The sequence below is a fragment of the Seriola aureovittata genome, chromosome 22, assembly GCF_021018895.1.
Source record: "Seriola aureovittata isolate HTS-2021-v1 ecotype China chromosome 22, ASM2101889v1, whole genome shotgun sequence".
NCBI classification, from domain to species: Eukaryota; Metazoa; Chordata; class Actinopteri; order Carangiformes; family Carangidae; genus Seriola; species Seriola aureovittata.
Genome location: NC_079385.1, coordinates 6,470,047 through 6,486,653, shown reverse-complemented (window position 1 = coordinate 6,486,653; position 16,607 = coordinate 6,470,047). Strand labels below are relative to the sequence as shown.

At 39.8% G+C, this 16,607-nt stretch overlaps 1 protein-coding gene across 4 annotated transcripts in view; it reads right to left on the bottom strand.

Annotated features, from left to right (window-relative positions):
* Positions 1-16,607, bottom strand: part of LOC130163805 (synapsin-3-like) — a 115,583-nt gene that overhangs the window by 77,822 nt on the left and 21,154 nt on the right. For all 4 annotated transcript variants that reach the window (XM_056368198.1, XM_056368197.1, XM_056368196.1 and 1 more), the window contains exons 3-4: positions 12,318-12,375; positions 1,474-1,565 (exon numbers count right to left, since the gene is read on the bottom strand). In XM_056368198.1, coding sequence (XP_056224173.1) covers positions 1,474-1,565; positions 12,318-12,375 — 150 coding nt within the window. The remainder of the gene's footprint in view (positions 1-1,473; positions 1,566-12,317; positions 12,376-16,607) is intronic.

Here is a 16,607-nt window from a genome sequence, read left to right as displayed (position 1 = left end):
TAGAAGTGACAGCGAGAGAGGGCTAGTAGCTTCTCCTCTCCTCTGTCTCAGCGGAGACCGTCACAACTTCATTCACTCTTTTAACAAAACAAAAAAAAAGCAACGAAGGAAGCAGTAAATGGACTTACAAGACCTAACTAAATGTAATTTAAGACCTAACATGCGGCTAATGTAAAGCTAGCAGAGCTTGGAGAGTTGGTTATCTGGTTGCTAGGCGCACGCGCGCACGCACACAGGTCAGGAGCTGCCGTTGCCATGGCAATGTGAAAATCTGCCCAGAATTTGGCTTCTACATGGCTTCAAACAACTGCAAATTATGAGAAAACCGTTATTTCTTTTCATAAACCGAAAAGACCGTGCCAGACACTGAAGCCAGAAGTTTCTACAGTCTCTATTTTATTCAGATATTCCTTAAAATGAGTGCGTAAGCTCAGTGCGAAGACAGAGTGAGATTCTTTTGAAAAAAAAAGACGATTACATTAGGTGTCAATGAGAGTGAGACAGGTATTGCTGCCGGACTCGGCACCCCCGTTTAAATTTTGTGCAGACCCTGCCTGTCAAAGTTACATTTTATGAATCCCAACAACTATGTCTACATTTTCAGAAAGAATTATTTGTCTCCTTTTTACGGTTTGGCCGCGAGCTCGAGTTAAAAATAAAAATAAATGTTATTTTTTACTGCTTCACGCACTCTAGCCAACTGACGCTTTCACTCTAACTTTGAAGAAAAAGTGATTTGCACTCCTCCTTTGAGTGCTCACAGTTTGAAAAGTTTACATGTTATGTAAAAACAGTTCCTGTCTTTTTGAGAGAGCAGAAGTTTTCCTCCGTTTTATAGTTTGAATCACATTTCTACGTGCAGGTATGAGAGAGCTGGGTGACTCAGAAAAAAGGTGCAATTTTGTAGAAAAAAGGTGGGTTTCTAAAGAAAATTCCAATGCATTTCTAATGCATTATTTAATCCCAGTTTTTTGGGAATAACTTTGGGAAAAATTGGAATTTTAACACCAAAAGTCATAGCACCCCTTTCGGGATCAAGACGCACGTTTTGATGTATATATTACCGGGGTTTTCTCAAAGCTGCGGGACAAGTTACGCGCCGAAATTTGGCGGAAGAATAATAAACCTGAAACCTGAATATTAATAGATGCCTCGGAGCTGAGCACCCGTGGCACTAATAATACAAACTGAAAAATGACAAAAAAAATAATTAACTACCCTCCTAGTTACCAAAAAAAAGTTAGCATTGCAACTAGAGGGTAAAAGTTATTTTTTAGTTTTTCCACTGACATAATCACATTACAGCCCTGATTTCTCAGAGTGCAGCAATGTTATATATACACACAGTCATGCTCAATGCCTCTGAGAGAAAAGAACTGGAGTCTTTGTGCAGGCTCACTGAGGCAGATTACAGATTGCGTGGGCAAATGCGTCAAAGGACAGGAGTTCTCCGTCAGGCCTCCAGCAACTTACCTGACCACTTTAGTGCCACTTTTGTTGACCTGCATGTCCACCATACATCCCGAGTTGACGTAGGAAGCCAGGTTGATCTCCGAGAACTCCGCCTGGAGAATAGAAGAAGAAAACGCCCCCACACTTTACATGATGCTTCCTACAACATCACAGTGCATCAGGTCAACTTTGTCTACATTAATTGAACTCCCTGACTCAGTCCTCAGATGCACAAAATGGTGTAATTTCTTTTACAAAAGGTAAAATAAAGAATGTCCCACTGTGTCATGCTTTTCACTTGTGACTGTCCTGTGGTGGAGCTACACATGGAAAAAAAAAAAACTACAATAGATTCTTTCACTTTTCACATTTTATACTTCTGCTTTTGCACAGCAGAGAGTAAAAGACAAGGGTCAGAAAGACAGAGAGACAGAGTGAGAGGAAGCAAATTGAGTTATCCCCAGTCTCTGGCCTCCCGGACAGTCAGGGCCTTGTGAAAGGCCGTAGCCCGGCTACCTAACAAGTCAGTCAAACTCCCAGCAATCCTCGAAAGGAGGGGTGACAGTTGACTTCTGGGAATGGACTCTCTGGATGGACAAGGACCAGAGAGGGACAATTCAATTTTCCTTGTAATGACTGTCACCACAGTGGAGAAATCTATTGGTGTTAATGCTCCTGGCCAAATCTAGCAATCCTTTTAATCTGACACATTCATGATGATATGCCCACAAAAGGGTTCTTACTCAATAGTGAAAATGCAGTGTGAGAAAAAAGTTTGTGACTGGGGGGACAAAGTTTTTTCTTAATTCAATCAATGTTTACTCTACCATCTTTATAACTATTATAATACACAGTGCACAGTGATAATGACCCAGATGAGTGTGTTGACATTTTATTAACTCAGACCGTCTTTCATCAAGGCAATGGCAGCTGGAGGGTAACAGGACAAAGTTAGGGAGAATTTAGTGAGTAAATCAAACTGAAACTGTGAAAGTAGCACTGGATAAAAATAGGTTTTAGCAGTGCTAGCGACACTTCTCAGGATGGCGGTGTTGGTAGTCTGTGATCCTCCACTTCTCATCTTTCTGCAAAAAGTGATAGCATTCCCTTCAACCTCAGTTGTACTTAATGTTTGGTGCTAATCAAGAAATGTTAGCATGTTAACAAGCTAAACTGATATGGTAAACATTACACCTGACAAACATTAGCATGTTAACATTGTCACTTTTACCATGTTAGAATTCTCAAAGCACCGCTATGCTAATAAAAGCCTCACAGAACTGCTAGCATGGCTCTAGACTCTTACTCTTGTTGAAAGATGAGGGGTGCACGCTGCTCTTGCTTATAGCAAAATCAAAGAATTGCTACAAACAGTACCTGTATGAAGCAAATTAAGTGCATATTATCATAACATGACTTCTAGCTAACAAAAATTAAGTCTTTAAGACATTCATTATATGTGCAACAAAGGGTCTTATGATTATGATAATTTTACTGATAATTTTACCTGATGATAATATAATATAATAAAACAGTTTTGGTTGTGGCAATAAGGAAACAACATCAGAACAAAAGGCCTTCTGTCAGGTCCCCTGTTTCACTCCATGTTTCCACAGAGGGGAGATGGGCTGCATGGCTAACAGAACAGTTCAGTCATTTTAACACACTATGCAACCACGTGTCCCATGTTCCCTGACAGGGCTCCTCTGCTCCAGGTACAGACAGCCCTGGAGAGAAGCTAAACAGCAGCCAGTTGACCTCGAACAACGCATTTGTTAGCCTTCACATCACTTTCAAGTATGAGACATGACACTAATGTAGTGGATTTAATGAGCTCCAAACAAGCAGCCTGCTGACTGCTAAAACCAAAACTCAATTTGACATGACATGGTCGACTCCCAAACTGAACACTACAAAAGGAACATGGCTGCATTTCGTTGGTCTGTGAGTGCTCCACTCCTGAGTCAGCGATGGACCACATTTAACAGTTCACTCACTGTTAACACTGCAGTGTGTAACAAGGAAATATTACTCAGAGGAATAATAAAATGAAAAAGCCACACTGATACCAAGAGTCCAGCTTTGTTTATCTGCGGTTAATGTCACGCGACCACACCATACTGTCATGGAGGACGCAGAAGAGCACAATCACAATGTGTGGTTTCGTGCGAAACAGAAGTGATGTAATAAAAGTTAAGATGTTAATGTTGTGGATCGACATAATTATTTATTTTTTTCAAACATTTCCAGAGGACAATGAAAGTGCAAGCTAGTCAAATAACAACTGGCAGCGGTTTTCTGTGGAAAAAGCTCTGATAAACAAACTGTATGTTTACTTGCCCAACACCAAACAACACAGACAAAGTTAGCAACCATTCAGTGAACATAGTGGAGTAATTAGCAGCTAACGAGCCAGATATTTTCCTCAGGAGCTGGTGGGGACCAAAACAGAGCTTAAAGAGAGTGAATATTGGCCAAAAACAGAACTCCAAATGAAGGCTAATGTTTCCCTGTGTCTCAGTGTATGTGTAAATAGGCAACTGTTTGCTAACACGTTTGATATATCAACTTAAAGTTACAGCTTATTGTGTGCAAGTGACCAGACAAAAAAAAAAAAAAAAAATCAATGAACTCAGATAAAGAGTAAAAGCCACATTTCTCACAGTCTTAAAGAAGAAATGTTGACAAGTCAGAGCAGCACTGGAAACTTCAAACTTTATCATGGATTATTTTTGTTATGTTGCTGAATATTTTGTGGTTTGCACAGAAACCTTACAGCTAGCACAATAAAGAGCAGCTGTTTAAATGACAGACAGCTGATCATTAGCTGATATTGTTGTTGCCTTGCAACAACACAAATCTACAGAAAGCTGCTCTCTACTTTGCAGGCTTCAGTGGACAGGCAGGGCAGCTCGTCTCATACAGCTCGGCCTTCAACAACGCCAACATGGATGGTGAGGGAAGCAGATCCTGCCGCTGACCTTCTGCTCAACCCAGCTCCTGCCAATTTCCATAGCAAGTTAAGTCAATTGCTATCTACACATTCTCATAATGTGATCATCATTTGAGACGTTAAGCCTGCTTTACCAGGCTTTATATTGGCTTTCATCTACATAAAAAGGAAATATTATCAGCAATATCCTTTCAGAGATAAATTTCCCTTTCATCTAGTGGCGTAGCTCATGTAAACTCTGTATGGGGGAGTGAGTCGGTTTTGAAAAGAAAGCACCGAAACTTGTTTTGTTTTTTTTGCCAAGAGAGAGAGAAAAAAACCCACCCGCCTCTTTTATTTATTGTGTTGCACTCTCAGAGGAAGAGCAGGGGCGAGTAAATGCCATAATCTTATTTAGGGGACAACGAGGCGCCACTCAAACTCAATGTGCCTCAAGGACATGCACTTGGCTCCTTTCCTTTTCTCAGCTCTTCTCTACTGATACCCGCCTCTGAAAGAAACATCTGTGTGCTGAGCAGCACATGCTGAGCCAAAAAAGACTCTTAAATGCATAACACACCCAAACACACACACAGACACACACACAGACACACACACAGACACACATCCTACACCACTGCACCGCCTGAACAAATCCCATCCCAAACACAGGGGCCTACGTTGACTTTTGCTGCGACCAGATAAAGCCAGGAGAGTGGGCAACATTTTGGCGAGGGCCGAGCTTTGTACGTCATCTCTGATTGGCTGGTTCTGGGTAAGAGGAGTGCTCACAACTACTGTCATTGGGCAGTAATGGATGAAGTGGCTGGTGTGGGGCACAGGCCAAGAAGCCAGGACAGGAGGCTTTTCACAGCGCCATGGTTACCATCACGGTAACACATTCAGACACTTGTCTTGGAGCCGCTCTTGCCTGGGAAAGGAAAACAGGAAGTGATACATGGATAGAAGTGATTCTTCTCATCTGTTGACCTGCATTCAGGCTGGTTCTCAGCTGACCTGTTAGCATCAACAGAGTTGCAGGAGTCGATTTACCGTGGTGAAACCTGCCATTCGGTTTCACCATCTTATGTTGTTTCAGTTTCTATCAGCCATAGTCAGTCATACTGCTCACTGCTGCATAATCTATTTATTTACAGTCATCCAAGCACACTCTAAATATACAACTCATTCCAACAGCTCACGGAAAAGCTGATATACACTAGATAACTGTTGTGCTATACAGACATTTATTTATATGAAAATGCCAGTCGAATCAACACTACCTTCTATTTTCATTGACAATATCTTATACCTGAATTTCCACACAAGCTTCACTTGTCACTGCAGTGCTGCCTCAACTCTGTCCTCTGCCAAGCCATGTGAACCTGTGGACAGTTCAGTAAACACCACTTGACAGTAGCTCATCTGGAATCTTTGTGAGTATTTTTAGATTTGGACTTACCCGTGTCACTGAGGTTCAGGTGGTTAAGGTGTCTTTTGTCATGAGTCGAATTGTAAACAGGACCTTCTGTCCTTTGGCAAAAACAACTGGCAGAGGCTGTTCAAGCTGCACTTCAAATATAATTTGCTCTGACTTTTTCTGAGCAGCGAGAAAAAGCTAAATTTAAAGTGTTTACTCGCACTGAATATACACAAAAACACCATAAACAGGTAAAATGTCATGAAAATTTAAATAAATGAAGGTGTAATATTCTATATTAATTGCAATGAGTTGAAGCACTGAAAGCAGGTAAATGGTCAGTTGAAGATGAAATATAGCAGGTCGTCTGAGGAATCTCACGAAGCTGCAGCTCCGTGGGTGAGCTGCCGTACAACGCACGACCCAGTTGTTAATTTTCCTGTTCCACAGTTTATTCCCTGAGAACAAATATAGCTTTCTTTTTTCTTTTAAACTTGGTATGTGTTGTTGAAACGGTTTTAATACAACAAAGATGACTGAGTTGGCAAGACTTATTGGCATTGCTGTCATGTATGTGGGCTGGAAGTGATCCCCACTTCACTAGTGGATCAGAGTAGAGGACAACTCTGAGCTCTTGTTTCTGCAAGCTGTAAACAAGAAGCTGCGCTGTGAAGGGACAGTTCTTCGCATAATGCACCCTGGCCCAAAAAGCATTTCTTTCGTACGCAATCATTTGAAAAGTAATAAATTAAATGAATACATTTTTGAGCTTCACAAGCCCCTTGAAATGCTGCAGAAAATTTGGAAAGTCTAGAAAAGCTGCATGATTAAATTATCTTATCCCACACGTGTGTCTGTGTGTGTGTGTGTGTTAGTGTGTGTGTGTGTGTGTGTGTGTGTGTGTGTGTGTGTGGAGCGTGTGTGTGTGTGTGGAGCCAACAGGAAGTCATCTGGCTCGACTTGACTGGAGAAGGAAACGCAGGAACACGGTGGAGGCTGTGCTGTCCCAGCTTTAGAGTCCATAAGTGTGAATGGCCCCCAAGAGATGAAAGCAGTTGAACTGTCATTCGAAGAACAAGACACGAAAGCAACTGAAGTGTCATTTCAGGTGTAAGAGATGAAAACAGTTGAACCGACATTCTAGATAATTCGATTAGAATGAAATACGACAGTATAGAAATGTTATACTGTAGATATTGTATATATATCTGCATAAATTAATTTATTTCATTGCTGAAAATAAAGTATACCTTATAGTTTTGCTTAAGGAAAAACAGGCACTTAAACATCACATATCTCATTATTATTAGGATTTCTAATTATAGAGGCAGCTATAACAAGGAGCCAATGAAGGCAAAATAAGAAAGCTGATTTTCCCATAACCGTCTACCCAGTTCGAAGCCATAATTAACCTTTCTGAACTTTCATTTTTCCTCTCCACAAATGCCCATTATATTCCTTTTAACACTGACCTTGTTCCACTGATAGTTCTTTTTATTTTAGTCCCAAGTGGAAGAGCAAACTGGAAAAGCTGTTGATAAAAATTGTTCTAGCCCAGATGGAGCCTCTCATTGTGTGGTTTCCTTTCATCTGAAAATAGATGTTTCTCTGTGGCACAAAGTGCGTCTTTTATTTCTTCACCTCTTTAGTTACAATGCAGAAAACATCGACCAACACACACCTGGATGAAATAAAAATAGTTTGGAATGTCACGTAAGTCCCACATTGTAACGCACGTGTCAACAATTGTCTGGCAAATGGTGAAGTGACAAGTTGGAGTTATCATGAGGTAAATTCAGCTTTATACATCACTTCAGAGAGAACGGTCTGCCTTGATTTGATTCAGCACATGGGGAACATGCAGTAGTTGCAGGGCAGATACTTCTTGTTAACTACGTCTGAATGGTTTAGTAATTCCTGATAAGCTTAGAGGAATCACATACTGATGCAATTGAGAGGTCTGAAGTACAGTGGACCATTCATATGGACCACAAAGAGGCATTTGCTGCTAATCACTCCCACCTTGTACAACAGTGAAATAATCCACTGAGGCATTAAATGTTGAAATCTAAGACAGATGCTGAATGTAATAGGGCAACAGAAGGCATGAGGGCAGCTGGATCAGTCCAATGTCTGCAAGTACCAAACCAAATCATCTGTCCTGAGCAAGTTCAACCCAGATGCTCTATGTCATAGGCAAATGCAAGCCAAAAAAGGGTACGGATAACATACAGCCAACTGCCTGTGAGCTGCCATGACTGCAGCAGAAAGGACTGTGGACAGCGCTGAGGTCATGCGCCTGTTGAGCAGATGTTGCCCCGCACGACCCAAACCACGCTTGGTTCGGCCCCTCGTCCTTTCACAAACAACAAGCCTCTTCATATTTAACTGGCTAATTTGTCCAGTTGTGTAAATTGCAGCGTTTATGGCTCGGGTGTAGTAAACAGGCAGATTGCTTGGCAGCCTTTTGTTGGGTGTAATCATGTCTGCGATCGACTGACTGCAGCTGGTCAACATTTTTGGCATTTTTACAGTAGACTGTCATAATTTTCAAAATGCCAAGCATCGCAAGCAGGGTGACAACATACAACACCCAAGTTGTCAGATAAAGAGGCCCTTAGCTTGGCACTGCCACTGTACCGCACACATCCAAGATACTTCAAAGTCATACAAAAGCCATTGTAGGCAAAACCTAATCCCCAAAGATCTGGAACACACCACTAGTCTGGATACACATACCCAAATCTCCGGGTTTGAGTATGAAGTAGTGAGGCTATGTTAAGATAACAAATCGGTTGAGTCAGTGTGCCGAGTTAACCACAGCCACCTACAGTGAGATAAAACTCCCTGAGGATATCTGTATAAAGAAATGGGTCAGAATCCGTGTGTCAACCATTAAAGTGAGAAGTATCACATTGTCCTTCTTACAAATGAAAAGGTTCATTCTTAAACAATAAAACACGCCCTTGCTGGATTTAATACACTCAGGGGCAGAGGTGGGCAAAGTCCACAACTCCTTGGTCAAGGAGTCAAAAGTACTTTATGTCGACACATTGTTGTATTGTTCCACATTTACAGAACCTAATGACTGAAACAACCAACTGAATGAACTGACTGACTGTGGAACCTGGAGAATAAAGAGCTTGTAAAATATGATACAAAGCTGATAAAAATGGCCATAAAAACATAAAGCTGACTCAACAAAAGGAGCCATTTCATATTTCCTTTTTTTTCCAGGCAGTGATGAAGTTTGGTCGTGGTAAACACAGCAAACATTTAGAAAACTGAATGAAATTTTATTTCTAAAATTTCAAACATGGACTTAGATAAGGCCACGGATGCTCTAGTGAAGAATATTCTTGGTCTATCACATCTTCAAAATAAAATAAAATTCATTCTACTGACTAAAAGCTGTTTCAAAGTAACTAAGTACTTCATAGAAATGTAGTGGAGTCAAAAGTACAATATTTGTCTTTTAAGTGCAGTGGAGCTTCCAAAAACAATATTACTCATGTAAAGTACAGATACTGGAAAAATAAACTTAAGTACAGTACTCAAGTAAATGTAGTTAGTTACTGTCCCGCCCTGCTCAGGGTGATAATATGGTTATAGTTGGTCTGGTATGACCAGCAGCTCATGGTGGCTAACGTTGGCTAATTAGACTACTAAAACTTGTTAAAACTTTTAGTAGGATTTTAACTGCATTATGACAGTATTGTGAAGAAAAGATTGTTTTGGAAAAGAAACTGAATGGCTATTGTTTTTTTTTTTTGTTTCAGTGAGTCATAGGCTCAAGATGTACGAGAACTGACCTGATGCAACTGCACATTATGCTCACATTTCTGTCTGTGTTTCTCATTTGGAACCCAAATGGTATGCTGTTATACAAATCAGACTGTGAAGATTGCTTGGTGTGTTTTGCACTACTGACCATATTTCATCAAATGTGAAAAGGCAAAGGCTTCAAGCCTGTTTTTATTAGTCACAGAGGAGCACAGAGAACCACCACCGGTGCTCCCACAAGCATCTGTTTAGTGGTATTTACTGGTAAAAAGGAATTACCCGGTGAACACAGGACCTCAGGCGTCTGTCAAATGTAACTTCAAAGTGGGTTATGTAAATGAGAAGGAATGATCTACAACAATGGGTGCACACATTTACTATGGAGCAGTGGCTTGGGAAGGTGGAAGTGGCAGGGCAGCCTTAATGAGAGATCACATCTGAGAATCAAAGCTTCTCTCTCTCTTGCTCTCCTACAGGTTGGCATCAGGCCTCCTCACTGCAGCATCACATGCTGTGGTGAGTCTGTGCTTCAGTCTACAGATGGTACCTTATATGGCAGCAAGTACTGCAGAGAAGAGTTCTGTCGGTTTGGGGCTTATGAGCACTGCTTCAGGGAGCTTATACAGCATGAAGATGATAGATGACAGCCAGCATATATTAGCCAAGTTCAATGTCCATGCAAACAAGATGAAGAAAACAATATGATATCATAGTATGGTTCAAAAAGAATCATATAAAACGGCTTTGGGAACTAAAATCATTAAGATATTCACCATTACAGATAAATGTAAAAAGCATAAAATGTACTACAAAGGATGGTGCTGTGTTTCAGTATTGGTGCAGGCCATTGTAAAAGTCTATTCATCACATCCGTCGTCATCAAAATAAGGAGGAGAAAGTGAAATGGCCCTCTCTGCTTTTATTGTCATCCCCTAAAAGGGTTGATCTCAGCATGTCGCAAAGTTTTCACACAGAGATTGGGTTTCAATCGTCTTACGGCTCTCAGCGAGGTGCACAAACAGCCTATGAAGAGTCTGGCTGCTGAAGGCAATTAGCAGCTGACTTGTTATAGTCAGAGTGGAGGGCTTGTGGGAAAGAGTGGAGGATCCAACGAGATCTAAGTAGGTCAGTGGGACCTATAGCGGAGCTTTGGAGGACTTGTATGGACCTCCCTCACACTCAACTCAAGGGGCCTCTTTAACTCTGCCAGTTTTTAATGGGGTTCAATAGCTTTAGCACCACAAGATTAAAAAAAAAAAAAAAAAAAACAATAGAAAAATCTCGACTCACTCCAGCCCCAACTCCTCTCTGAAAGAGGATGTGCCCACAACAGTAGAGAGTTGAGCAAACAGGCTATAAAATCACCGGTCCAGCTTTTTGTGGTCCCTTTTTCCTTCTCCCATAAAAACCCACCACTTCATTTCAAAGACAGCTCCAGTCTCAACAATGGGTTGCAGATGTATAACCCAACAGTTCTCTGAGGTAAATTAGATGTTATCTGAACATTGTAAATACTGTATGTCTAGACTTATAAACATATTTCTGTGCATACTGTATATACTATTGGCACAATTATGTTGAATTAAAATCAGGCTACTTTAAAGGAATAGTTCAGCATTGGGGGAGATATTCTTCTTTGCTCCCAACTTCGCAACCAATACTTCCAGTATTTATACTAAGCTAAGCTAAGTATATAGCTTAGCTATATATATATATATATATATATATATATATATATATATACATATATATATATATATATATATATATATATATATTATATATATATATATAATATATATATATATACATATATACATATATATACATATATATATATATATATATATATATATATATATATATATATTATATATATATATATATACATATATACATATATATATATATATATACATATATACATATATATACATATATATATATATACATACAGCTGATCACTGGCCTACCACTGAGCACATCGTTTACTTGTTTGTTATCTCAGTATGATTGCGCACTAACAGATTACATCCATAGTATAAATTTGCGTATCAAAATGGATAGCTGGTTAGCAAAAAGAAGAATAAAAAGGAAACAGAGGCAAGTTCCTCCTCAGTCAAACAAAAAAGAACATCTGAGCTTCCTCTGTTTTCAGTTCAATCCTGAATGTTTGATCATTATCACTAAACCAAAAAGTGCTCTGAGGATGCAATATTTGGCCTCCATAATGTTATGGGGTCAGATGTAGGCCACCGACATTTTTGAGATTTTCAAGTGAGCCATGAGTTGAATAAAAGTTTGGAACCATTGCTTTAAAGAAAGGTTTGAATAGATGACCACATATCAAGTAGCTGACTGGGTATGAAAGGTCAGGGTGGCGCCAATATTCCTACAGTGTAGTTGTCTATCTTCAGGGTGTGTATAATACATTTCATGAGGAGACTCATTCCAGTGGTATAGTTTATAGCATAGTAAAAAAAAAAATGTATAAGTTGCATGGTATAAGTGATAATGCACTCTGAAGTGTTCCAATATAGAAAACAATGCACTCAGTGGTGGAAACAGCAATTATTGTTTTATACTGGTTCACCTTGTTGCACATTATACCTTTAGATTTTCCTTAGAAATAATCTATTAAAAATAATTCTGTTTGATGAAAGCCTGTGCATTGGCTACTAACTAATTCAAATATTTCATTGGACAGAATTTATGTTAAATCTACTGTACCTGCTCCACCCGGATCTCGTACTCTCCATTCAGCTTCTTCCCTCGGAAATACTTGGCCCTGCGTGGGAAAATGAGACAAAAAAAATCTTATTATAAAAATCTTTTATTTAGGGAGAATTAAATTTCAGGGAATAGTGTACAGAGTGTAGAATATAAACACTTGTAATGCTTAGATTGATTTGTCTCTTTAGGTCATATATGTACTTCAACATGTGGATTCCTCTCCTGTACCAACAGTACAGTGTACGGGCGGCAAACACTACTAACAGTCAAAACAACCTTAAAATACACTTTTGTTTATTTGATGGAAGGAGAGCTGAAATTTCAACAGACCTTCCAAAATACCTTGTGAACGGGCAAAATAATGACTCATATTTTCCATGATTACAGAATCTGACCTTGTGGGGCTTCGAGTCAACAGAATCCCTTGGCAAAGAATAAAATAAAGTGCTTTTAATAAGGAGAACTCACTGATACTTTTTATTTTCTCTCCCATATTCTCGGTGACATCAGTTTGTGGTCAAGGTGAAACTGAGGCTGTCTTAATGATCTTAGTGGATGTTTGCCTTGTAACAAGTTGATGTCTTAGATTTTCACACAAACTCCCCAACAATATACAGAGTGAGGCAACAGCAAGGTCATGGTTATCATTTGCAGCAATAAATCAGATAAATGTACCTTGGTGGGTAAATTTAGCTGGTATTTGGAAAAATAACAACAACATCTATTCCAGTTACACTGGTGTCTCACACTGCTCTGACGTTTAGGAGCTTTGTGACGATCAAAAGGGGGAAAATACGACTTTTTTAGCAGTGGTACACTTGTTTGTTTGCGGTCTGTGAACTTGTAGTTACTGGAAGAGTTATCTCTCTAACCATCAGACCTGCAGTATTTAGACAGACCAAGAGACATATGTGGATTCACTGTGGTATTTAAAGATGGAGTATGTATACAGAAAAACCACAGTGGGAAGCTGACATTGTTTCAGTTAAACTTGATTTTTCTTTTACTGGACTTTTGCTATCGTGCCATCCCACCAGGGCTGAGTCAAAACCAGTCTCATTCAACTTCCTGTGACTTGACTGTCTTCTATACGCTGCTCTTCTCCTCTGATGTTCAGACAGTTACCAAGACTAAAGGGCGAGGCTGTACAGCAGTGCTACATGCTAAATGCTAATGTGAGCATGCATGTACATTTTTGTCGACTTTTCTTAAAAATCGCAATCTATTTTACACAAAACTGCACTGGAAACCCGGCAAATGTTACCTGATATAACACTCTCCATGTTCACTGTCTACATTTAGCATCTAGGTATTCTGACATTTGCTAATTATCACTAAACACAAGTGCACCAAACCAAAGTGTTGGAGAAATTAAAAATCAGACCTGACAATGGCACTAGAGTAAATGTTATTGGATCACCAAAGTTTTTACAGTTGATTGTGAGGGGACTATGAATGTCGGGACCAAATTTAATGGCAATCCGTCCAATAGTTGTCGAGTCTGGACTGAAATGGCGGGCCAACCAACCAATCTCGAGCCTTACTATGCAACAGTGTTCATGGGAAAATGGAGAAACTCTACAACTAAACATACTTGGCAATGACTTAAATACTTAAAGATGGAGATCTCAGTTAGCTTGTTGATTTCAGATTCAAGCCATGTTACCTTTGTGTTTACAGCCATGTTGTGGCCTAGTAATCTACAGGTCTCAGCGTTGAACTCTCACCCCTGACAGGCGTGGGACAGTTAATCTGTCAAGGGCTTCAGTGCTGGAGCTGTGTGTAGTGGAGGATGTAGGGTACATGCTGGCGGCCTTCGGTTACTGGGACAGGCTGTTTGGGATTTAGAGAGCCTCTCGACCTGCCCACACCGAAACACATTTTCCTTTCGCAGCGTTTTTCTCAGAGCCTATCAACAAACAAAGCCTCTTTCCTCCTCCACTTGTCTTCCCTGTGTCTGCCTATTTGTTTTTCATCCCCCTACATCTGTCCTGTTCAGTCCCTTCATTAACATTCATTATAGTCACTGAGGAGGATCTGGAAGTTAACATCTCCCAGCTGTGGGCCTTTAAAGTTTTGGGTCCCTTGCTGTCTCATTCTCTGTAATTTTGGAAGCCATGAATCTTCAGCATGACCTACATACTAGACAGGCAATGCCCCCTGTCACCCTGGACCACCACCATCACAGAGCATGAGGCAGGGTACACAGGCTCACCGCTTAAAAATGACTGGTATGCATTTCAAGATATTGCAAAACATGTCGTCACTCCGAGAGATCAATTTAATTTACAGGGCTCTCTGATTTGAACAAGCACGTTACATGTGTTCAAATGTAAACATTCAGCTCCACAAAGAGTTCTGGGCTTCTTCCAGTCGTGCACACACCCACTATATAAACAGCATGGAGCTGAATTCCTCTTTTCTTTTTTTTCTTTTACCATGAGAATAAGTTCTTTCTTTTTTGTGCCGCTAATAGAAAGCGTATGAGTCATGTATATAGACACAACCAATCGTCCCTCCTGCTCCTATTTGTATCCACTCCGCTAAACCTGATGTTATGCTAACACTGCAGTGTTTACAGAGGAGATTTTCTATACCAGCCGCATATTTTTACATGAAGATTACATTTTTCTTGTGTTGGTTTAGCTCATGTTTGCTACTATGAACAGTGCAAGTTTCTTATTAGTATTAGGAAAAGTATTAGGATTATAACCGGACTGATAGTGTAGTTGTTGCTTGTCAAAACCATAAACTGTCAATGGATCAAAACCAAGTTTCGGCCACTTGTGGGCAACAAAAACAAAGTGTAAACACAACACTCGTGTAATGATTACCTTTTAAGTTTGTAGAGCAAACTTGTCGCCTTATGTCCATCTAACAAATAATATGCACTCTCCTTTCAACTCTATTTTTGGTCTCCACCAAATTCTGATGGAAGTCTCTTTAGCTGCTAAAAACTTCTACATTCACAGACCGAATGTTAACATTGACAGTCAGCTGCTTCTCTGTGGGCTGATGATTCTCAAGTGGTATTTTTCTGTGGGTTTGTTACTACAAGCAATTCCTTTCACACTAAAGTAGTCATGTAATCAATTGTTAATATAAAAAATATTTATAACGGTCACTTTAACTTTTGCTTGTATTTGTAGCACTAATCTATTAAACCATTTGGCGCAACCACAATTTAGAGACACATTAACTTGCACTGTAAGCTTTTAAACTGAAAATGTAACACTTCATTTATAGTGTTGTCTTTGGATCAAATTGTAATTTGTTAGAACCACACCAGTGCTTGTGGGAGGGAAGCCAGTGAGGGATCATGTCATCTGCATGATAGCATGAACCTCTGAATCCTTCCTGTCCCCCACTGACAGTCAACATACATATATATATACATATATATATATATATATATATATATATATATATATATATATTTTTTTTTTTTTGTTTTTGTTTTTTTTTTTTTCCCTTTTAAACATGACTATTCCATACATAAACCACAGCATTATAATTCCTGCTGTCACAATAATTGCCTCCTAAACTTAATGAAGTAGTTCTTTTAACCAAAAACACAATGTTTCCGTCCACACTCAATTCAAACACCGAAAGTATAGCTTCAGCACTGTATACCCTCTCTCACAGTTTCTGTCAAAGTTCCTGCAGTGGTAGAGGCTGGAAATGGTGTCATTCAATTACAGGACCCCTGTAAGGCAGGGAAATTGATTTTTCTACATTCTGGTGTGACACTGCACCATCCCTCTTGGTTTCATCAAAACCTGACCAGAGATGTCTGGGATGTCATGGTTTATGGATCTCCAGACACTCTAATCTGATCACCAGACATGTCTGGAGACAGTGGGACTAAATTGTCCTGGAGTTGTACCGAACTGTCTTAACCTTTTAAGTAAGCTCTGAGTAAATATTGCGGTACTTTGTGATGTTGGTATTTGCACTTTTGCAGTTCCATGAAGCAAAGCATGGATTAATAAATGCCACAAGATGATGTACTACTTCTTTTTACGCTTGAGATGTTCAGCATGTGGACTCCCTTCTTTTTCTTTTGACAAAACATGAAATTAAAACCCTCTTCATGTGGTTCAGAGCGAGCAGAGGATCTCAGCGTACATGAAGACGTAAACACTTTGCCAGAGAGGGGCTAAATTGAGCAATCGGATGCTCATATCGTTCAGAACACACTGCAAACAGACGGACAGTTTCTTGGCAAAACGTCTTACGTGTCAGCCTGAGAGAGAGAGAAGGAGGGCGGCGAGACATAGAGACAGA